A 22291-nucleotide genomic window follows, 5' to 3' on the forward strand; every position below is an offset into this window, starting at 1 on the left:
TCCCCGTTGCCTTCATTGTCGGAGGACTCTTTGGACGGAGATGACGAGAGCGAGAGGGGGCGGGGTCCCCTGGACCATCTCCTTGACGTCGGGGAGATGGCGCCCAGGGCATCGGCGAGCGGCTCGGCGCTCCCAAGAGGAGGAGGAGAGGACACCTCGGGGCCGGCGATCGCCCGCCCTGGGGCCAAGGCCGACACGCCGAAGGCGTGGGCGTTGGGGAAGCGAGCCATCAGCCCATTGGGCTCGATGGCTGAGGTAGAGTAGGCGGCGGTGGGGGCAACGCGACTGCCCCCACAGAGGGTTGAGGAGGCACTAGGGTCCGGTGAGGACCGGTTGGCACTGGCGGATATAGAAGCCGTGCCACCGCCGCCGCTGCCGCCGTTGCAGAGGAGGGCCGTCGTGCCGAAGTGGTTACAGCCCCGCTCGAGGTAAGCGTCTTTTCGACAGAGTTGTAGCATTTCCTGTTCGTTCTTCGGTCGTATGCTGACCCTGTAAGTTTTTTTGTCTTCAGCCAAAAGCAACCTATGGAGGTGCCCGCCTTGGCGCCCCTTAAGGCGCTCAAGGTCTGCCCCAGCTCCACCGCCCACTAGGTGGCGGAGGCGCAAGCCACCATACAAAGTGGCGCGGTGTCGGCGAGGGCTGACCCGAAGGAGCCGGCCGCCCAAGGAGAGGCTGCCGAGGCAGCCCCGACACAGGCGGGGGAGGGAGCGCCTACGCCCCGCGAGGCCGAGGCCCGTGGGTCAGATGGGGCTGAGGCATCCTTGGTCGCTGAGGCCACCAAGGCCGAGGTCCCTCGGACCTCCGAGGCTGAGGCGACGGAGGCCGGGGCGCCCAGGACCACCGAGGCCACGGTGGCAGAGGTCGGAGCCCCCGGGACCACCAAGGCCGGGGTAGCGGAGGCCGGTGTGAGCGCGGCGAAGCTGGTGGCCTTGGAAGTGGAGATGACGGCAGCGGAAGCCTTAGTACCGCCCCCGGTCCAAGGCCCGCCGCCGTTGCGGGAGAGCGCCCGGGAAGTGGAGGTCCATTCGATCTCCTCCGACGATACTTCCCGGTGGAAGGAGGGGGCGGATGCCGAGGCGGCCAGCTCTGACCTCTGGCGAGGGTGGCTCGGCCCTCGTGCGGGTACGACTCGAGCCCCGCGGGTGGGATCACCTGCGTGTCCTGTGGCGAAGCCAGGACGACCCTGCGAGGGAGCCTCTGTTCGCCCTTGAGGACATGGCCGAGGAGGGCGCTGGGATACCTTCGAGCAATACCGCCAGCTAGCGGAACGGTCGCTGCGGACAGCGCTGTTCGTCATGGCTGACAGTTTGCCCAGCGTCGCCTAGGTACGCACCTTCCTTTCTCGTGTGGTGTCGTCTTTTTCCGAGTTTTCTTGCAGTGCATGACCCCTGTTCTGCTTATCCAGGAGCTCGAGACCCGGTCCCTCGGGAAGTCGGTCTTTCTCCGGTAGGAGAGGGATGTCTGGGACCAGCTCTAGCGGTAGAAGGACCTGCTTGCCGGCACCAATGAGCTTCTGTCGGTGTGGAGCACGGAAGTGGAGGACCTCCGCCTTCGTTGTGCCGATGCGAAGGCCGAGGCGGCCACGGTTCGGGGGCAGGCCGCCCCTTTGGCGGCACGGGCCAAGGAGCTGGAGGAGGAGCTGACCCGGGTGGTCGGTGATCGAGACGCCTTCAGGTCTCGAGCTGAGGAAGCTTTGGCCTCTGGCAAGGCCCTCGCTAGACAGCTGGATGCGGAGCAGAGTGCGCACTTGCTGGTGAAAGGCGCCCTGGCAGAGGCCCTGAAGGTAGCCGAGACCTCCCGGACCGAGGCTGTGGTCTAGAAGGGAAAGGTCGAGGGTGAGTCCTGTTCCCCTTGATTTACTTGTTTCTCTCGTGTTTGACCCCTAACTCCCTGGTGTGATGCAGAGCTAGAGAAAGAGGCTTCCAAGGCGGCCAAGGTTTCCCGAGTCGAGGTCTAGGGCTGGAAGGAGAAAGCCGAGGCCTGTCGGGTCGAGGCCCAGTGTTGGAAGGAGAAGGCCGAGGCCTCTCGAGTCGAGGCCCAGCGCTGGAAGGAGAAAGTCGAGGGTGAGTCCCGTAGGCCTCCGCCCCTGTATGGCTTGTTTTCCTTTGCACTCAACCACATTCTGTTTGTTTTGGCGTAGAGTTGGAGAAGGAGGTTTCCCGGGTCGCCGAGGCTTCCGTCGCGGTGCAGGCGGTGCTCGATGCCAAGATCGAGGAGCACAACGCGCTGTAGGGCGCCGCTCGTACTGCCTACGAGGCCCTGGAGGTCGAGGGGATCCAGTCAGGCAGCTCCCTTGGGAGCCGCCTGATTGCTTTGAGCGGCCAAGTGCACGAGCAGCTCCGAGGAGCATTGCACACGGGCGTCAAGCGTGCCCTGGCTGTCATTGCCTCGCACTACATCGGCGTTGACCTCAAGGCCATCTACAATGGCTACGTCTTGCCCGACGATGACGAGGAGGCCGATGAGGCGGTCGTGAAGCTGATGGAGGTGGCGGAGGGCCCCAACACGGCGCTGGCCAAGTTATTCGAAGAGGAGGTGGTCCCTTCCATGCCGTCCGTCGATGCTGGAGACCCTGAGCCATGACCTGGGCCTAAGAGGCCATGTAAATAGAATAGGGATTAATTTTGTATCGTAATGCTTGTGGCCGTCGAGGCCTTTTTTAAAGTACTCGTGCTTCTTAATCGTTTTTCTTGTATTTCCGAGCCTCTGCCCTCTGTTGTCTCTGATCAGATCTCTTGCAAAAAAAACTTCCTTGGAGCCTAAGCTGCCCCTTGGGTGAAAGGTGGTGAGGGAGTGCCGTAGCCCGAGGGCGTAGGTCGTCTCGCAACTCAGCCGGCCTTTCGGCCTTGAGACAGTCTTTCGGTCCTTAGGTTTTTTTACAATCGATATGTTAGAGCGCGCTAGAGAGTTTGGCGTAGAAATTTTTGCGAAAAACAACTAAAAATGGTGCGTGGGACTTAGGGGGGACTCCCCCCTTCTAGCCCCTGAGGGAGGCTCAGTTCTGTAGAGGCAGAGCTGAGTCTCCCTTATGGTGTTATCGTAATGCCAAGGCCCACGATGGGCTCGGGGGGTTTCTTGAAAAATTAGAACAACTAAAGAACGCTTCTTAATTGTATTTTGAGAAACAATGTATACAATGCTTGGAAATTTAAGGGTAAAAGCGACGTAGCTGTTCTATGTTCCAAGCGTTGGTGAGAATTTCGCCCTTCTCATTGGCTAGCTTGTAATTCCTGGGCTTCAGCACTTGGGCGACGATGTACGGTCCTTCCCATGGTGGGGTCAGCTTGTGGCGGCCCTTGTTACTCTGCCTCAGCCTCAACACCAGGTCGCCCACCTTTAGGTCTCGGCTTCGAATGCGCCAGGCTTGATAGTGACGTAGAGCTTGTTGGTACTTGGCTGAATGTAGCAGTGCAATGTCTCGGGCTTCCTCCAGTTGGTCGAGGGCGTCCTCTCGGGCGGTGTGGTTGCTTTGCTCGTTGTATGCCTATAGCCTTAGGGAGCCATACTCCAAGTCAGTGGGGAGGATGGCCTCGGCTCCATAGACCAGGAAGAATGGTGTGAACCCCGTGGCTCGGCTCGAAGTGTTCCTTAGGCTCCAAATGACCGATGGGAGCTCGACAAGCCATTTCTTGCCAAACTTCTTCAACCGGTTGTAAATTCTTGGCTTGAGGCCTTGTAGGATCATGCCGTTGGCACGTTCTACTTGGCTGTTTGTCCTAGGGTGTCCTACGACCGACCAGGCCACACGGATGTGGTGGTCATCGTAGAACGTCAGGATTTTTTGGCTGGTGAATTATGTCCCATTGTCAGTGATGATGGTGTTCGGAACCCCGAACCTATGGATGATGTCGGTGAAGAATAGCACCGCATGTTTGGACTTGATTTGATTGATCGGATGAGCCTCGATCCATTTGGAGAATTTATCGATTGCTACCAGCAAATGGGTGTAGCCCCCGGGGGCCTTCTATAGAGGCCCAACCATGTCGAGCCCCCATACGGCGAATGACCATGTAATGGGGATGGTTTGGAGGGCTTGGGCGGGGAGGTGCATCTATCGTGCGTAGTACTGGCATCCCTCGCAGGAGCGTACCAGTTTGGTGGCATCAGCAACCGCTGTTGGCCAGTAGAACCCTTGGCGGAAGGTGTTTCCGATGAGCGTCCGAGGCACCGCATGGTGCCCGTAGGCTCCCGCGTGCAAGTCCCAAAGTAGGGCTTGGCCTGCCTCGGTGGTGATGCATCGTTGGAGGACGCCAGATGGGCTTCGCCGGTATAACTCGCCGTTGCTGAGGACGTAAGCTTTGGCTCGCCGCGCGAGCTGTCTGGCTTCAATCCTGTCTATAGGAAGCTCTCCCTGAGCGAGCCAATCAAGGAATAGGACTCGCTAGTCCATGCCCTGGTTGGCCTCGGGAGGCTCTGTGTCGACTTCCATGACCTCGGGTTCGGCCGAAGGAGTCTTGGCGGCAGAGGGGGCATCGAGCCCTGTGGTGGGTTTGGCCGATGGGCCCTCTTCCGCTGCTGAGGCATAGTCGATGGAGGCTTGTGGAGGTCTCTGGCAAAGACGTTAGGGGACCAGGGCCCGTGCCGATGCCATCTTAGCTAGTTCGTCCGCGGCCTCGTTGAATTTCCACGCGATGTGGTTGAGTTTGAGACCATTGAACTTGTCTTCTAGGCGACGTACCAACTTGCAGTACGCCTCCATTTTGGGGTCGAGGCATTTGACTCCTTCATCACTTGATCGACGATGAGCTGCGAGTCGCCCCGGACATTGAGACGCCGTACTCCAAGTTCGATGGCAATCTGCAAGCCATTGACGAGGGCTTCGTACTCGGCTGCGTTGTTGGAGGCGGCAAAGTGGAGCCGAACCATGTAGCGCATGTGTACTCTGAGGGGCAAGATGAAGAGCAGGCCGGCGCCTGCCCCGGTCTTCATCAGAGACCTATTGAAGTACATGGTCCAGCACTCCATCTGAGCTTGAGCAGGTGGCAGGTGGGTGTCGGTCCACTCAGCCACAAAATCGCCCAAGACCTGAGACTTAATCGCTTTCCGAGGCGCAAAAGTCAAGGCTTCCCCCATGAGTTCGACGGCCCACTTGGCTATCCTACCCGAGGCCTCCCGGTTATGGATTATCTCTCCCAAGGGGAAAGACGACACCACGGTCACTGGGTGGGACTCGAAGTAGTGACGCAGCTTGCACCGAGCCAAGACTACAGCGTAGATCAGCTTCTGGATGTGGGGGTAGCGTGTTTTGGTCTCGGAGAGCACTTCGCTGATGAAGTAAACATGTCGTTGGATGGGTAGAGCGTGCCCCTCTTCCTGCCTCTCCACTACCACGGCCGCGCTAACCACTTGGGTCGTTGCGGCGACGTAGAGTAAGAGGGCCTCATCCCTGGCTGGCGGTACCAGGACAGGAGGATTGGTGAGCAGTGCCTTGAGCTTGGTGAGGGCTTCTTTGGCCTCGAGGGTCCAAGAAAAGTGTTTGGATTTTCTCAAGAGGCGATACAGAGGCAAGCCTTTTTCACCAAGGCGTGAGATGAAGCGGCTCAGGGCCGCAAGGCATCCCATGACCCTCTGCACTCCCTTGAGGTCTCAGATTGGTCCCATGCTGGTCACGGCTGAGACCTTCTCTGGGTTGGCCTCGATGCCACGTTTCAAGACTATGAATCCCAAGAGCATGCCTCGGGGAACCCCGAACACACACTTCTCGGGGTTGAGCTTGATGCCCTTCTCTCTAAGGCATTTGAAGGCTATCTCCAGGTCATCGACGAGATCCTCGGCCTTTCTGGACTTGACAATGATGTCGTCCACGTAGGCCTCGATGGTTCACCCGATGTGCTCGCCAAAGACCTAGGTCATGCACCGCTGATAAGTGGCCCCTGCGTTTCTAAGGCCAAAAGGCATAGTCACATTGCAGTACATGCCGAATGGTGTGATAAAAGAAGTCGCGAGCTAGTCGGACTCTTTCATCTTGATTTGATGGTAACCAGAATACACATCAAGGAAAGATAGGGTCTCGCATCCTACAGTGGAGTCAACAATTTGGTCAATTCAAGGTAATGGGAAGGGGACTTTCGGACAGGCTTTATTCAAACCGGTGTAATCTACACACATCCTCCACTTCCTATTTTTCTTCTTGACTAACACAGGGTTAGCAAGCCACTCTGGATGGGATACTTCCTTGATGAATCCGGCCACCAAAAGTTTCTACACCTCCTCACCGATGGTTCTGCGGTTTTCCTCGTCGAATCGGCGCAGGCGCTGCTTCACCAGTCTGGAGCCAGCCCGGACGTCCAAGGCGTGCTTAGCGACCTCCCTCAGTATGCCTGGCATGTCCGAGGGACTCCATGCGAACATATCGGCATTCGCGCAGAGAAAGTCGACGAGCACGGCTTCCTATTTGATGTCGAGGGTGGCGCTGATCCTCAGTGCCCGGTCGTCGGGGCATGCGGGGTCGACTGGGACGAGCTTGATGGCCTCCGTGGGCTTGAATGTCTCGGCGCGACGCTTGGAGTCAGGCGCCCCACCATCGAGCCGGTCGAGGTTGGCGATGAGGGTCTCAGCCTCCACTAGAGCCTCGGTGTACTCGATGCACTCGACGTCGCAGTCGTATGCATGCTCGTACGTGGACTCAATCATGATGACGCCGTTGGGACCCAGCATCTTGAGCTTGAGGTAGGTGTAGTTGGGGACCGCCATGAACTTGGCGTAGCACGGCCGCCCTAGGATGGTGTGGTAGGTTCCCTTGAATCCAACCACCTCGAAGGTAAGGACCTCCTTGCGGTAGTTGGAGGGGGTGCCAAAGCAAAGGGTCAGGTCGATGCGCCCGAGGGGTCACATGCGTTTCCCCGGCACGATGCCGTGGAAAGGCGTGGCGTCACCCCGGAGCTGCGACTGGTCGAGCTCCAGGAGCTCTAGGGTGTTGGCGTAGAGGATGTTGAGGCCACTGCCTTCGTCCATCAACACCTTGGTGAGTCGGGTGTTGCCGATGATCGGGTCGACAACGAGTGGGTACTGCCCGGGATTCAGAATATGGTAGGGATGGTCATCCCGATCAAAGGTGATCACCTCCTAAGACCAGTCGAGGTATTGGGGAGTGGCCACCTTAACCGAGAAGACCTCCCGGCGTTCCCTCTTTCGCTGGTGCGCCATGAGGCACGCCAAGGGTCCGCCAAAGATCATGAAGGCGTTGTGTACCTTGGGGAACCCATTGTCCTTATCGTCGTCCCGGTCACCGGCGCCTCTCTTCTTGGCATCGTCGTCGGGGAGCCCGAGCTTGGCATAGTAACACCGGAGCATAGAGCAATCCTCGAGGGCATGCTTCACCGGGCCATGGTGGTAAGGGTAGGGTTTCCTAAGCATGTCATTGAAGAGCCCGGGGCCCCTAGGGCCTCAGGGATTCTTGCGCTCTGCGGCCGTGACTAGACCGGCCTCGAGGACCTCCTGTTTCCCCTAGCGACCCTTTTTGTTTTTCTTGGGGAGGCGGGGAGCCGAGGCCCCGGGGGCCTCGTCCCTCCGCTTCCCCTTGGCGTCGTTATCGGGGAAGATGGCCCCAACTGCCTCTTCGCCCGAGGCGAAGTTGGTGGCGATGTCGAGGAGTGCGGCAGCCCAGCTCGGCACATTCTGGCCTAACTCTCGGACCAAGTCTCGGCAGGTGGTGCTAGAGAGGAAAGCCTAGATGATTTCTGAGTCACTGACGCTGGGCAACTCGGTGCACTGTTTGGAGAAGTGTCGGATGAAGTCTCGGAGGGACTCGTCTGGTTTCTGGTGATAGCTCTTAAGGTCCCAGGAGTTTCCGAGGCGCACGTATGTGCCCTGGAAATTCCCGACAAAGACCCTGACCAAGTCACGCTAGTCATGGATCTATGAGGGAGGAAGGTGTTCGAGCCAGGCTCACGCAGAGTCTGACAAGAGCAAGGGGAGGTTGCGGATGATGAGCAGGTCATTGTCCGCGCCGCCTAGCTGACAAGCCAGGCGATAATCGGCCAGCCAAAGCTCGGGGTTGGTTTTGCCGCTGTATTTCGTGAGGTTGGCCGATTGGTGAAACCGGGCCAGAAACTGAGCACCACGGATGGCCCTGCTAAAGACTCAAGGGCCAGGCGGTTCAGGAGAAGGACTGCGGTCCTCCCCACTGTCATAGCGGCCACCTCGGTGCGGATGGTAGCTGTGGGTGGGCCCCTCATTGTCGTGGCATCATCGCCTACTGACCACCTCGTGGTCACCCCACGCCTCGCGTTGGTTGCCAAGGCGGTCATGCAGTAAGGGGACCCTGTTGATTGTCGGTGCTCGAGCGGGCTCAGGACGAACTGAGGCCTCCCTATCCTACTGAGGCGGTGCCGTGGGAAGGTCCGAGGTGCCCCCGCGCCATCAGGAGGCGGAACTCTCAGCCTGCTGCACTATGGCGGTCTCGAGGAGATCCTGGAGCTCGCCACAGAAACGTTGCCCCTCCATGGTAGAGGGCTCGGGCATCGTACGGACTAGCATCGCCGTAGCCACGATGTTCTGGCAAGCGCGATTGAAGATTGGGGGTTGCTCGCTCCCTTCGTCGTCGTTGATGTGGTGGTGGACATCGTGGGCCCTCCGTCGGGCTCCTCTGCCATTGCCGCGACCTCGCTGCTCCTGCTCGAGAGTGTCTCAGAGCTGCTGCAGAAGGAGTCGGTCTTGTTTGACCTTGGCCTGAAGCTCACGGAGCTGTTCTAGGTCCGGGCATTGAGGTTGTGCGAGGGCAAGGTTCCCGTTCTGCGCTGCCGGTGGGACAACGCGTGGAGGTGTGGCGTCGCCCGCTCGCTGGTGAAGCGGGGAACGGTTGCCTACCCCCTTGTCCTCCTCGCCAGCTCTCGGCATCCCAAGCCCGATGTGGAAACACTCGCGAGTGGGGTCATAAGTGCCTTCGTCGTCGGAGTCGGAATAGCCGAAGCAGTAGTCGCTCGCGGCCAAGAAGCGGCGCATGGCTTTAGGGTCGTGGAGTCTGGAGAAATCCACTCCAGCCCATGCCTCGTCCTCCTCGAAGGAGTCAGTGTCGGTGTGGGTCGAAGTCGTGGTGTCGAAGTCGAGGGCGAAGCGCTAGCGGCGTCCTAAGGGCTCTGCGTGAGCGGAAGCGTAGGTGTAAGCGTAGGAGGCGGCGGCATTTCTCAACCCGAAGGGGTATGGGGATGGTTCCATCGCCGGGTTCTGCTCCGCCGGAGTTGGCTCCTCAGGACATGGTGGGGCAGAGCTTGATGACGGGGCATCGCCGCACGCCACCGGCGTCTTTCCCTTGTCCAGGCTTAGGCTAGACAGGTCCCCAACCAGGGACCTTGTGCCAACAACTGGGCATGGGATACCGGCAGAGCATGGCGTGTCGCCCTAGGTTTGTGCAGTGTCGGGGTGATCCCGCTCGCGTCGCGCTTGGTGGGCATGACAAGGGCGGCGGCTCTGGCACCGCCTGTGCCTGGGCTACCGATGTGTGATGTCGTCATCGGTCGACGAGGCTCGGGGTGTGAGGAGTACCATGTCATACTCAGATCCTAGAGACATGAACTCTAGGCTCCTGAACCAGATCACTGTGCCGAGACATAGCGGTCGTACGGGGTCTACCATCCAAAACTTGTTGGGATGACGAAGCTGACACACAGAGGCCCCTACCTAGCGCGCCAACTGTTGGTGTTTTAGACCGGCGAGCCCTCAACCAACTAGTAAATTTGTACTATGTGTTCCTAATCCCGGATGGTGATGCAAAGAGACACAAGGTTTATACTGGTTCGGGCAATGGGTGCCCTACGTCTAGTCTGAGAGATCGATCTTGTATTCCTTGCACCGAAATGCTCATAGTAGGGGGTTACAAGCAGGGCAAGAGAGGGAGCTAGTCCTAGGTCTCTGCATGGAGCGGCGTGGATTACTTGAGTTGTTGATCTCAAGCAGCGGAGAAGCTTGTGTGTTCGTCCGCACGTTTATGCGTGAGTTCATCGCGTGGGCGTAGGCCTAATCGTAAACGTTCGACCTCTCCCCTTTAGAAACGGCCCCAGTCCCTTCCTTTTATAGTTGAAGGGGGGACAAGGGTGATACATGTGTTAACTATGCGGCGTCGTGCGAATGGAGGCGGCATGTCCAAGCCCTGTAGCATGTTACTGTGGCGGCATGAATGATGGAGTGGTCCTGTCCTTGAAGTACTGGGGCAACGCGCCGGTCACATCCGATCCTATGCGACATGGGAGCTCCAGTGTTAGCTTGAAGCAGGGCGTAGCGGCCGACGTGCCGGTCACTGTGTGTTGACCGCGTGAGAAGCCGAGGCTCAGTTGGTACCGAGGCCAAGCCATCATGGGAGGCTCGGCGGGCGTGAATCCTGAGGTTACCAAGACCCTGAAGTAGATTGCCGAGGCTTGGAGGGAGCAGTTGGTCTCGTACGCTTATTCCGAGGCTATGGTGACCCGGACTTGACTCCCCACGCCGCGTTGTTCCTAGGGCAGGGGTTAGGTGGCATAGTGTAGTGCGGGTGCTGGTCGTGGGCATAGCACCAGAGCACAGTGGCCGGTAACCCCTGCCCCATCCTGTCCTGGATGGTATGGCATTGATGCGACTTCCCGTCTCGTCCGTCGCTCTGTAGTGTCGAGCCGCCATCCGGCTGATATCGCGGGAGTGGTTGGTGTAGTAATGGGACATGACACTCCGTCGGGGAGACCGATCGAGGTAGAAGCGACGGGTTATTGCCGAGCCGGCCTCGAGCGATAAGGAGAATCGACATCTCGTCTGAGGCTTTACGCGTGGGGCCTTGGGCGAGACGGAGAATTGGTTCCCCATCTGAGGCCTCCCACGCGAGGCCTCGAGCGAGGCGGAGATTTGGTAGGCCATCGAGGCCTCCCGTGCGAGGCGGAGAGCCGGTGGTCTCAGACAAGGCCGGGGGTTAACCAATGGTTTGCCTTTTGGCTTTGTTTTTGATGGGGTCTAAGTGATTCTTTCGGTATACGCTCAGGGTACCCCATTTTATGGTACCCGACAAATATGAATAACATGTTTATTTTCAGCATAAGTCACTGGTTCCAAAACATGTAAAACTGAAGCATCTTCAACCAATTCATCTTTGTCACAAGGAACATCAAGCAAATTATCATGGGATAGAGATAAATCAAGAGAGGGTTCTACTAACAATTGCTCTATGACAGCATGGTTTGTGGAAAAATTTAGTACATTAAGACAATTTTCACCTTCCATGAGTGTAGGACCATGGACATTACCTGTGTTCTCAGCAGGAGTAATAGGTGCATGGTGAAGTGATGGTTCTGAATTTGCATATGAGGTTGTGAGCTCCTTATTTTCTTCCACGTCATCCTCTCGCTTATGTACATTATTCTGCAGAGGGTTAGTCATAGCAAGAGGAATAACAACAGACTCTTCCTCTAAATGGTGTACCTCAGCATACGAAGTCAAAACAGGAGGTGGATTAACAAAGGTTTCTCGCATAAGAAGTTTTATACCATTCCAAGTTTGAGGTTTATCAGAAGGATCTAAAGACTCCCACCAAGATAAAATAGAATGTCACAAAACACTAGCTGTATTTTTTACCTTCCTCCTTGGACACATAAAGCGAGTAGCAAATATGTTATCGATGGCAATTTCCCACTCCATGTACTCATCAGCACCTATACCATCATAAGTCGGTGGATACGAACAACCTGTCATTGTAAACACAAAAACAAGGAACAAACGGTGAAAGTTATCCCTACCAAATGACTACGTGGTTGCAGTGGTGTCACTTTTCACAGCAATTGGAAGCGTCTTACCAAGCTCTTACAAAGTTCTTACCAATGCAAGCAGTGGCGGTACAACCGACGGCTAGTTCATGATACCTGTGAGGCAGTGGTACCGAGATTGCAAAGCCCTTTTTCTGTACTGATCTAAAGAATTGGTGGAGCTTGGAAGGTAAACAAAGAGTAATATGTATATCTGGCACACAAGTCAGTAACAGAAAGTAATGCTGAATTATAGTCCAAAGTACTTGTTCTCGTTGCTGGTCTAAAATGTTCCAAGTACCAGGTGTGTGACAAAAGTATGGTGGATAGCAAGGTGCCAGGTGTATGAAAAACAAGTATGATGGATGGAAACAGCAACACAAACAAGGAACCAGACAGCACACGCTAACACAGCTCACTTTGATCTTCTCTATGTGCTCCTCTAAATATTGTTCCTCTTTTGCCCCTCTCTTTCTTTTCTATTTTTTGGGCTATCGTTGTTTTTTTGGGAAATTTCGACTTTTTAATTTTATTTTTTTGATATTTTTCCTTTACTTAGGAGCACAAAAGAAGTAACCACAGAAAATATGAGCTGAAACAAGTGAAAGACGTGGCCTGTGGAATTTTCAGAAAACTTGCTCAAAATCGACAAAAACCTTGTGACCACAAAAAGAGGATCTTGTGACTAGTTTTTGACCAATCTAAAATTTTTGAACCCTGACAAGGCGGGGGATGGACGGATCCAAAAATGTTTTCTGATCGATTTTGATATATGGAACGTCAAAATCGGAGTCCGTATGCGAAAACTAGACCAGTTTTAAGAATTGGCTCCGAATTAAAGGACAAAACGGGAACATTGTGCGCAAAACAAGTCACAACAAAGATTTGATGGAAACAATAGGGGAAAACACATGAACTTGACTCTAACATGACCTAACCAGCAACAAGACCTCAACCAGGACACAAACTCAACACGACGGACTCTGAAACTGAAATATGCAAAGGTTATGGCGCGGAAGGTTCTAGGACAGGGAAAACGAGTATGGCACTGGACTTATGGGACGAATGCAAAACACTCAAAACTAGGGAATAAATGTGAACCTGACGGTATACCTTAGCTCTGATACCACTTAATGGAGACGGGGATCCCGATCTTCCGTCAGGTGATGGTAACTATCGTTGTGGCGGAGAATGACACACCGATCCGGCTTCAGATCGATAGATCGAACCCTACAATCTTAGCACCATAGCTCCTCTGGTTATCAACCAAGTCATGGACCAGGTTGACCTCACCAAGAAGGCTAATCCTTGCCTGCGCAATGAAGAACACAAGCAAGAACCAGAAAGAACACAATCAAATTGCAGATGAATGATTATCTCACGAAGTTGGGGTCTCACAAACCGATGAACGGCGAAACAGTTCTTGACAGAATAATCTAAGCAAAACCCAAACCCTAATGGAGGGGCGGCGGCTGTTTATGAAGACTTTAGGGTCATGCAAGACCCCTAGATGTGCCCCTAATAGGCCCAAACTCGATACATGGTCCAACGGACCAAAAGACGGTGTCGCAGCACCCTGACATATTCTGGATGCTGACTTGTTTCAATGATTTCCGTTGATTCCGAACATATTTTGACGTGAAACCACTTGGATTAGCTTCCTTATCAAATTAGCTTTCTATCCATATGTGGATCATCGAAAACAGAGTCCGGATGCGTCCTGGGTGACCAGTTTAAGGCAGACTAGTCCTGGATTCCGAGGCAGACTCGAACTTGAGTTGCTTTGGGCCTCCACCTCGAGGACTCGAACCGAATTAGCCTCGGGCCTCCTTCTTGACTTGGACACCCTTGCTGGCCTCCTTCCCCTCCATCCCATGCTGACTTGGACAAACATGGTCATATGCATGGGTGTCATGTCCTCATCATAACTAAACTTTAGCTGAGTTTAGCTAAAACACCTAAACTTTAGCTAGTCTTTTAGTTGGGCCATTTGAATCCCTAAAAGCTAAATCTAACAAGTTAAAATTTAGTTGGTGGATTCAAACAGGCTCTAATTCTACTCGCACATGGAAGCCTCAACTAATCTTTTATACTGCTGAAATTTTTAATTCATTTGGAGCTTATGGCCCCGTTTGGCCGGGCTCTGGGTAGCTCCGGCTCCTACTGGCGAATCACTGTAGCTATACTATTCACCGAAGCCATTTTTTTCTCTCCTCCTTTCCTCTCTCACCGACACCACCAGAGCCAGAGAACTCATTTTTGTGGCTCCTGTGGCTCCGGCTACAGTGTTACTACAGTGTAGGAGCCGGAGCACGCGGGAGCCCAGCCAAACGGGGCCTATATATAAACCCGCTCCAGTAGTCCTGAGGGGATGTGTAAATCAAATGCCAGCCCACTATAAGTGTCGGCCCACACAAGGCCTGTTTGAAGAGGGTTTTCCAAAACAAAGTACAAATTATTTAAGGAAAAAAACAAGAACTTAGCCAAGGGAAGAGCCACTCAAGGCCCAAAACATGATAAAGAGGCACCCTCATCTTGTCGGTAAGATCTCGCTTAGTCGATTAGCACCCGATGTGTAGCCAGTCTAGTTTCATCTCTTTATTTTTATGATGATGTGAGAACATGTGGTGGGTTAAACTTCCTCTAAAAAATTCTTGTCTTTAGCTCTTTCCACGGCTTCCCAAGAAACAAAAGCAATATGAACAATCTTACCGCCTTTAACTAGCATCCTAACTTCTGAACCCACCATGCGCCACAACTAAGACAACGAAAGCAAAATTATGCCACTGCTATGTGCTTGGAAAGCGCCCATTAGTCCATGATCGAACATCGTCCCAGATCCCCTTTGTGTACCTGCAGTTTGCAAGGGGGTGGATCGTGGATTCGGGGTGGATAGCGGATTTGCTGATTCTTTGACACGAATGGCAGATGTCCTAGTTTGACCATCCACGAGAATGAAGCCGGTTTGCCATCCATAAGCAATTGAGGTTTTTTTAGGATGAGCAATTTTGAATGTTGTTAGCTAAGCGAAAAACTTGTAGCTCAGGGATACCCACGTTTTTCATACAAGTTAATCTCTTCACTCCAAATTATAAGTTGCTTCTCGCTTTGACTAAAAAAACAATGCGACTTATAATTTGGAATAGAGAGAGTATTCTAATTCGGTGTTTGTCGAGCCTAAGAATTGGGTCAAATAGGCTGACCGCGGTGAATATTCTCCTGAAGCATTGAACTTCCAAATTATGTTTGTCTTGCATATTAGGATTCCACCCTGTTATTTTCGCACAAATCGACAAACTTGCCAAGGTCTGAACTCTGAACTGAGGTGATGGAGAAAGTGAGGTTTATATTAGGCGAGTGACAAAAATGTGGGACTGAAATATCTAAATATCTGTTTTATTTATGACTTTTGCTATTTATCTGCTGACAGAATTTTTGGTACTAGATCTGTCGGATTTCTATATGTTTGATTATGCTTTAGGATCTGTGCTACAACTATCACAACTAGGTCACATTTTAAAAAACCAGACAAATTTGACCACATAAAATCTGTCGACACATAACTAGGAACTCACTTTATTTATTTGTCATATATATGAAAACCAATGTAGACATTCATATAGTCATGCATGACTTGGCATCCAAAGACTTCATAGCATAGATCTGTGGACAGTCTCATTCACATGCCATGGATGTTAAGTAATTTGATGCCCCTATGTGAACGCACGGCAGGGGCAGTCGCAGAAAAGGGCTCCCTGCTGCTGCACTATAGCCGCTGTAGGGGTAGGCACCGAAAGGCTCCCCTGCCGCACTGTAGTCATAGCAGGGACAGATGCCAAAGTCAGCCATGCTATCACATCTAGTCACTGTAGCAGCATGGCAGCCTGACATGTCTGTGTACTAGGATTAGATGGGTAGAGTTGTATATATAGTTTCCCACTGCAATTCAGTAAAGAGAGCGAGTTCAGTTTTGCCATCTCCTCTATAGAGCTCCGGCCAATGATGGTGCTTGTACTGTGTGTGTGCGCTCTGTTCTTCCTTCCTTCTTCTACCTCTAGTCATAGTATGTGGTCGGCAACGCCGGGGAGTGGTCGGCTCACCCGTTCCGAGGATCAAGGGGCCAACAAGTGGTATCAGAGCTGTACAAGCACCATCGCTGGACTAACCGCTAGCGATGACGGATGGTTTGGAGATGGGCGACAGCAGCGGCGCTACTGTGGCTGTCCAGCCACGATAGGAGGTCGTTGTGCACATGGTGCGGGAGGTTAGCGGCACCAGTTGGCCGACGCTGGCTCGCACCAACTATGGCGAGTGGGCGGTGACCATGAAGGTCAAGCTCAGATCCCGATGTCTCTGGAATGCTATTGATAAGGGCACCGACAACGAAGAAGACAACATGTTAGCGTTGGAGGCTATCCTCACTGCTGTGCCAGCGGAGTATAGGGAGTCGTTGGGGGTGCGAAGAACTCTGCTAAGGAGGCATGGGAGGTCATTTGCGGTGATACGCGTCGGTTCCGACCACACAAAGAAGGCGATGGCCCAGCTGTTGAAGCAGGAGTACGCCAACCTCAAGTTCAAGGATGGTGAATCGGTGGAGGACTCCTCCCTCCACCTGCAAACGCTCATCAGCAAGCTGAGGAGCCACGGCGTCACCATCGACGAAGAAGAGGCGGTCTTCAAGTATCTCCACTCCGTGCCGATGAAGTACATATAGATCGCTCTTTCCATAGAGACGATGCTGGACTTGTCCACCCTCACCATTATGGAAGCTCTAGTTTGGTTTTGGTTAATTGATGAAACCCTAAGTGCTAACCTAGTTTATCAAAGTGATTATGAGATAGGTAGCACTACTCCAAGTGATGAAGCAATGGCGAAGATTATGATGATGGTGATGGCATGGTGATGATCAAATGCTTAAACTTGGAAAAGAAGAAAGAGAAAAACAAAAGGCTCAAGGCAAAGGTAAAAATTATAGGAGCCAGTTTGTTTTAGTGATCGAGACACTTAGCGAGTGTGATGACATTTAGGATCGATAGCCATACTATTAAGAGGGGTGAAACTCGTATCGAAATGTGGTTATCAAAGTGCCACTAGATGCTCTAACTCATTGCATATGCATTTAGGATCTAGTGGAGTGCTAACACCCTTGAAAATGTTTGTGAAAATATGCTAACACATGTGCACAAGGTGATACACTTGGTGGTTGACACATTTGAGCAAGGGTTAGAAACTTTACCGGCGGAGTGTTCGCCCGTAGAGTGCGAACAGTCCGACGGTGCCATCGGCGCTCTTTACAGAAAAGACGAAGGTCACTAAAAGTGACCGGATGCTGGTCTCGGTTGGACCGGTGCGTCCGGTCAGTGGTAGCAGAGGGCGCGTGTTTCGGTCTTTGATCGGATGCTGGAGCTAAAAGTGACCGGACGCTGGCAGGGTGCGTCTGGTTAGTGCTGACGTACGCTGACGTGGGGCGTACAGAAGAGACGTTGAGTGACCGGACGCTGGGTGAGTCCGGTCGGGCTTGACCGGACGCGTCTGGTCATGAAAATTCATGTTTGGAACCTTACTGGAAACGATCGGGCACTGAGGTCCAGCGTCTGGTCACTTTCTAACTAACGCGTCCGGTCATCAATTGACCATTGAAATCGGGCGATCGGCGTTTGAAGCTGATGACACATGGCGCACATCGCACGACCGAACGCTGAGGTCCAGCGTCCGGTCAATATGACCGGAGCGTCCGGTCGGCCCGTGTTCAGTGCAGTGAGGAGCCCAACAGCTCTATTTCGTGGGGGCTTCTATTTAAGCCCCATGGCCGGCTCAAGCTCACTCTCTTGGCCATTTGCATTGACATAGCAACCTTGTGAGCTTAGCCAAAGCCCTCCCACTCATCTCCATCATTGATTCATCATCTTTGTGAGATTGGGAGAGAATCCAAGTGCATTGCTTGAGTGATTGCATCTAGAGGCACTTGGTATTCGTTTTTTGCTGTGGATTTCGCTTGTTGCTCTTGGTGGTTGCCACCACCTAGATGGCTTGATGCAGCGGTGGAGGATTGGCACGAGTTGGTGATTGTTCGTGGCCATCTCCGGTGATTGTGAGGGGATTTGTACCTTCCCCGGCGGAGCGCCGAAAGGTAACTCTAGTGGATTGCTCATATCATTGAGTTACCTCACTTGTGGGTAGGTTCTTGTGGTGTCCAATCGTGTGGACGAGGTTTGTGCAACACCTCTTAGCCGTTGAACCACCAAGTGTTGGTCGACACAACGGGGATGTAGCGTGTTGGCAAGCACGTGAACCTCGGGAGAAAATCAGTTGTCTCTTGCCATTTGGCATTCTCTCGGTGATTGATTTCATCTTCATCTCGTGATTGGTTCATCCCTCTACACGGGGGTATAATCACCCTACTCACTCTTTTATATTCTTGCAAACTAGTTGTGGCAAGCTCTTTAGTGTAATTAGAATTGAGAGCTTGATTTGTTATTTAAGTTCATCTAGTGGAGCTCTTTAGTGTAGCAGGATTGAGAGCTCTTATTGAGTAGTATCATAGCAAGTTGTGTGTCTAGTAATCATTGCAACTAGAATTGTTGGATAAGTGGCTTGCAATCCTCGTAGAGCTAGAGCAAGTTTGCATTACGCTATTTGTCTTACTAATCAAATTGCTCTAGTTGATTTGTAGAATTTTAAATAGGCTATTCACCCCCCCTCTAGCCATATTAGGACCTTTCACATTGGAGATGTGACAGGCCGTCTACGGGTGGTGGACGAGTGCATGGAGTAGGCCACAACAACGATGGACAACGGCAAGCTGCTGTAGACAGAGGAGGAGTGGGTTGCCCGGATGAAGAAGTCCAGGGAATCCTCCTCCAGACGCGATGGCGATGGCAAGTGCTACGACAAGGCTTCTTCGGAGAAGAAGAAGAAGGTCGACCCCAACGCCTATCGGCGCTGTGGGAAGACGGGCCATTGGACAAAGGAGTGTCCAAACCGTAGGCAGGGGAAGAAGGCTAAGTCTCATTTGGTGCAGGCTGATGATGATGACGAGGCCACTCTCCTGATGGCGATGTTCTATGCACTGCACGACGTTGAGGCCAAGGAGAAGGGAGAGGGGACAGCGATGGAAGGGCCTAGGAAGGCTCTAAAGGCTGTCAACCTCGATGAACCGTGTGCCCAAGTCCACCTCGAACATGTGGGCAGCGGACAGGAGCAGCGGTGGTACCTGGACTCCGACGCCAGCAACCACATGATGGGCTCCAAGGAAGCCTTCTTCGAGCTCGACGGCAACATGACCGGCACGGTGAAGTTCGGCGACGGCTCAAGGGTGGCGATCTGAGGGCGTGGCACCATCATCTTCAGGTGCCAGAACGGCGAGCACCGCGCGCTAATGGATGTATATTACATCCCGCAGCTATGTTCAAGCATCATCAGCATTGGCCAGCTTGATGAGCGCGACAGCGAGGTGCTGATCAAGGACGGCGTCCTCAGGATTAGGGACCAGGAGCAGCGCCTTCTTGCCAAGGTGAAGAGGTCCTAGAACCGACTGTACCTGCTTGACTTGAAGGTAGAGCAGCCGATGTGCTTGGCAGCACGGCACACCGAGGAGCTGTGGTTGTGTCATGCCCGGTTCGGCCATCTAAGCTTCGACGCGCTCGGTCAGCTGGAGAAGATGGTTCGAGGGCTGCCCCACATCAAGCATGAAGGCGAGCTGTGTGATAGCTACTGGGCCAGGAAGCAGAGGAGGCTATCGTTCCCAAAGGCGTCCAAGTATCGCGCGGTGGACGCTCTCGAGCTCATCCACGGCGATCTCTGCGGGCCAATCACGCCAGCCACAAACAGTGTCTGATGGTACTTTCTCCTGCTTGTGGATGATTACAGTCACTATATGTGGCTGCAACTCTTAACGAGCAAGGACGAGGCAGCGGCGGTGATCAAGAAGTTCAAGGTGCGCGTGGAGGCGGAGAGTGGCAAGAAGCTGCGCGTGCTAAGGACTGATCACGGTGGCAAATTCACTTTGTTGGAGTTCGCTGCGTACTGCGCGGATTAGGGTGTGGTGCGACACCACACCGCGCTATACTCGCCACAGCAGAATGGCGTGGTGGAGTGGTGGAACCAGACGGTGGTTGACATGGCTCAATCCATGATGGAGGCCAAGGGCATACCGGCAAGGTTCTAGGGTGAGGCGGTGACCATGATGGTGTTCATCATCAACCGCATACCCACCAAGGCCCTGAAGGGTAAGACGCCGTTCGAACCTTGGTATGGGCGCAAGCCAAGCATGTCCTTCCTCTAGACATTTGGCTGCATCGGCCACGTCAGGAAGACGAAGCCGGTCCTCACCAAGCTAGAGGACAGGAGCACACCAATGGTGCTCCTAGGCTACGAGGAAGGTACCTAGGCATACTAGATCTATGACCTACGTGAAGGCAAGGCGGTTATCTTATGTAACGTCGTGTTCGACGAGAAGGTGGCCTGGGACTAGGATAGTCCAGGCATGGGAGAAGCTGGCGGCTTCACCAGCACCTTCGTCATCGAGCACTTGGTCATCCACGGTGGTGGAGACACTAGAGAGGAGGTGCTGACAACTTTAGCAACAGAGCCGAGCACTCCTGGTGCAGTGCCGAGCACTCCGGGAGGGGTGCTGAGCACTCCAGGAGTGGTGCCGAGCGGTCCTACAATGGTGCCGACCACTCTAGGATGGGTGCCGAACGCTCCCGTAGTGGAGCCGAGAGGTTTTGCAGTTGTGCCAACCACTCTAGGAGTGGTGACGAGTAGTCCAGGAGTAGTGCCGAGCACTCCAGGTGCTGTGCTGACTCTGGCAGAACAAGGACTCCATCGACGCCGATCGAGTTCGCCTCACCTCCAAGCGACATCACAAAGTTCGTGGATGCTTCCACGACGATGAGGAGGTGCGGGCCCACAAGCTGGACGACATCGTTGGCGGCATAGGGTCCTCAGGCCTGGTGGGTCGGCTGTTCAATGACCCAGAGCTGCTTCTCATCAGTGTAGAGGAACCACCCACGTTCGCGCTGGCCGAGCGCGATGCAAATTGGCGACGGGCAATGCTGGAGGAGATGAAGGCGATCGAGGAAAACGAGACTTGGAAGCTCGTTGATCCACCTCTAGGATGCCGTTCGATCGGCCTGAAGTGGGTGTACAAGGTCAAGTGGGATGAGCGCGGCGCCATTGTCAAGCACAAGGCACCCCTCATCGCCCGAGACTTTGTTCAGTGCGAGGGCATTGACTTTGAGGAAGTCTTTGCACCAGTAGTGCGCATAGAGTCTATCCGACTGCTGCTGGCTTTGGCAGCAGCGAAGGACTGGCACATCCATCATCTAGACATAAAATCGGCCTTCCTCAACGGTGAGCTAGCCGAGACAGTCTTCGTTAGACAACCTCCAGGTTTTGCAAGGTGCTCTACGGGCTATGGCAGGCCCCGCGAGCGTGGAACGCCAAGCTTGACGCCACGCTGGGCGAGCTTGGGTTCACACAGTGCGCAACCGAGCACGCGCTCTATATGCGGCGACGGGGAAGGAGGAGCTCGTTGTCAGCGTGTATGTGGACGACTTGATCGTCACCGGCGCGCGTGCAGAGGACATCGATAGCTTCAAGCATGAGATGACGGCTCATTTTCGAATGAACGATCTCGACGTGCTCTCCTACTACCTCGGCATCGAGGTGAGACAGGGAAAGGAGGCGCTCACACTTGGTCAGAGCGCGTACGCCTCGAAGCTGTTGGAGCGAAGCGGCATGTCTGAGTGCAAGGCGTGCGTGACTCCGATGGAGGAGCGACTAAAGCTAACGAAGGCTAGTACCGCGGCGAAGGTAGATGCAACACTTTACCGGAGCATCGTCGGCGGTCTGCGCTACCTAGTCCATATGGGCCGGACATTGCGTTCGCCGTGGGCTACATCAGCCGCTTCATGGAGGATCCCCGAGAGGATCACTGGGCTGCGGTGAAGTGACTGCTGCGCTACGCAAGGGGACGGTGGATCAGGTGATCGTCTTCCTCAAGACCGATAGAAGTAGGCTGCAGCTCACTGTGTTCAGCGATGTAGATATGGCGGGGCACATTGACGGACAGCGGAGCACCTCTGGCGTGCTCGTCTTCCTCGAGTCGGCTCCAATCTCATGGCTATCGGCTTGTCGCTGAAACAGAAGGTGGTGGCACTGTCCACGTACAAGACAGAGTACGTGGCGGCGGCCACAGCGGTGTGCCAAGCTGTGTGGCTGCGCTAGCTGCTGGATGAGCTGACCGGTGTGGAAGCTCACCCACTAGCACTGATGATGGATAACTAGCCTGCCATCGTCCTCGCGAAGAATCCGGTTCTCCACGACCGGAGCAAGCACATCGACGTTAAGTTCCACTTCTTCAGGGACTGCATCGATGGAAGGCAGATCGTCATCGAGTTCGTCGAAACTGGTCGGCAACTCACAGACGTCCTCACCAAGCCGCTCGGCCGTCTTCGGCTCACGGAGTTGAAGAAGATGATCGGCATGGAGGGGGTTCTAAGGCTAGCAGCAGGATTAGGGGAAGAATTGTTAAGTAATCTGCCGCTCCCCTGTGTGAACGCACGACGGGGGGCAGGTGCCGAAAAGGG

The 22291-nt window shown here is 54.1% G+C and overlaps 2 protein-coding genes across 2 annotated transcripts; both read left to right on the top strand.

Annotated features, from left to right (window-relative positions):
* The first annotated feature begins 15951 nt into the window (after positions 1 to 15951).
* Positions 15952 to 16413, top strand: LOC136525714 (uncharacterized). The gene has a single exon (XM_066518605.1). The coding sequence runs from the start codon at positions 15952 to 15954 to the stop codon at positions 16411 to 16413; it is 462 nt and encodes a 153-aa protein (XP_066374702.1).
* A 2121-nt stretch (positions 16414 to 18534) lies between these two features.
* LOC136525715 (uncharacterized) lies at positions 18535 to 21650 on the top strand. Its single transcript, XM_066518606.1, has 7 exons — positions 18535 to 18857; positions 19122 to 19212; positions 19255 to 19457; positions 19569 to 19635; positions 19738 to 19854; positions 20513 to 21053; positions 21283 to 21650. The coding sequence occupies exons 1-7, from the start codon at positions 18535 to 18537 to the stop codon at positions 21648 to 21650; spliced, it is 1710 nt and encodes a 569-aa protein (XP_066374703.1).
* The last annotated feature ends 641 nt before the right edge of the window (positions 21651 to 22291 follow it).

The sequence above is a fragment of the Miscanthus floridulus genome, chromosome 19 (genome assembly GCF_019320115.1).
Source record: "Miscanthus floridulus cultivar M001 chromosome 19, ASM1932011v1, whole genome shotgun sequence".
In the NCBI taxonomy this organism is placed as follows: domain Eukaryota; kingdom Viridiplantae; phylum Streptophyta; class Magnoliopsida; order Poales; family Poaceae; genus Miscanthus; species Miscanthus floridulus.

What these genes read in the sequence shown, in the direction of transcription:
- LOC136525714 (XM_066518605.1), top strand. Translation starts at nt 15,952, where the DNA reads ATGGTGCGGGAGGTTAGCGGCACCAGTTGGCCGACGCTGGCTCGCACC.
- LOC136525715 (XM_066518606.1), top strand. Translation starts at nt 18,535, where the DNA reads ATGAAGAAGTCCAGGGAATCCTCCTCCAGACGCGATGGCGATGGCAAG. An exon ending in CGGTGATCAAGAAGTTCAAG is followed by an intron (nt 19,636 to 19,737) that starts GTGCGCGTGGAG and finishes TGCGCGGATTAG; the next exon opens with GGTGTGGTGCGACACCACAC. An exon ending in AAAATCGGCCTTCCTCAACG is followed by an intron (nt 21,054 to 21,282) that starts GTGAGCTAGCCG and finishes GCGCGCGTGCAG; the next exon opens with AGGACATCGATAGCTTCAAG.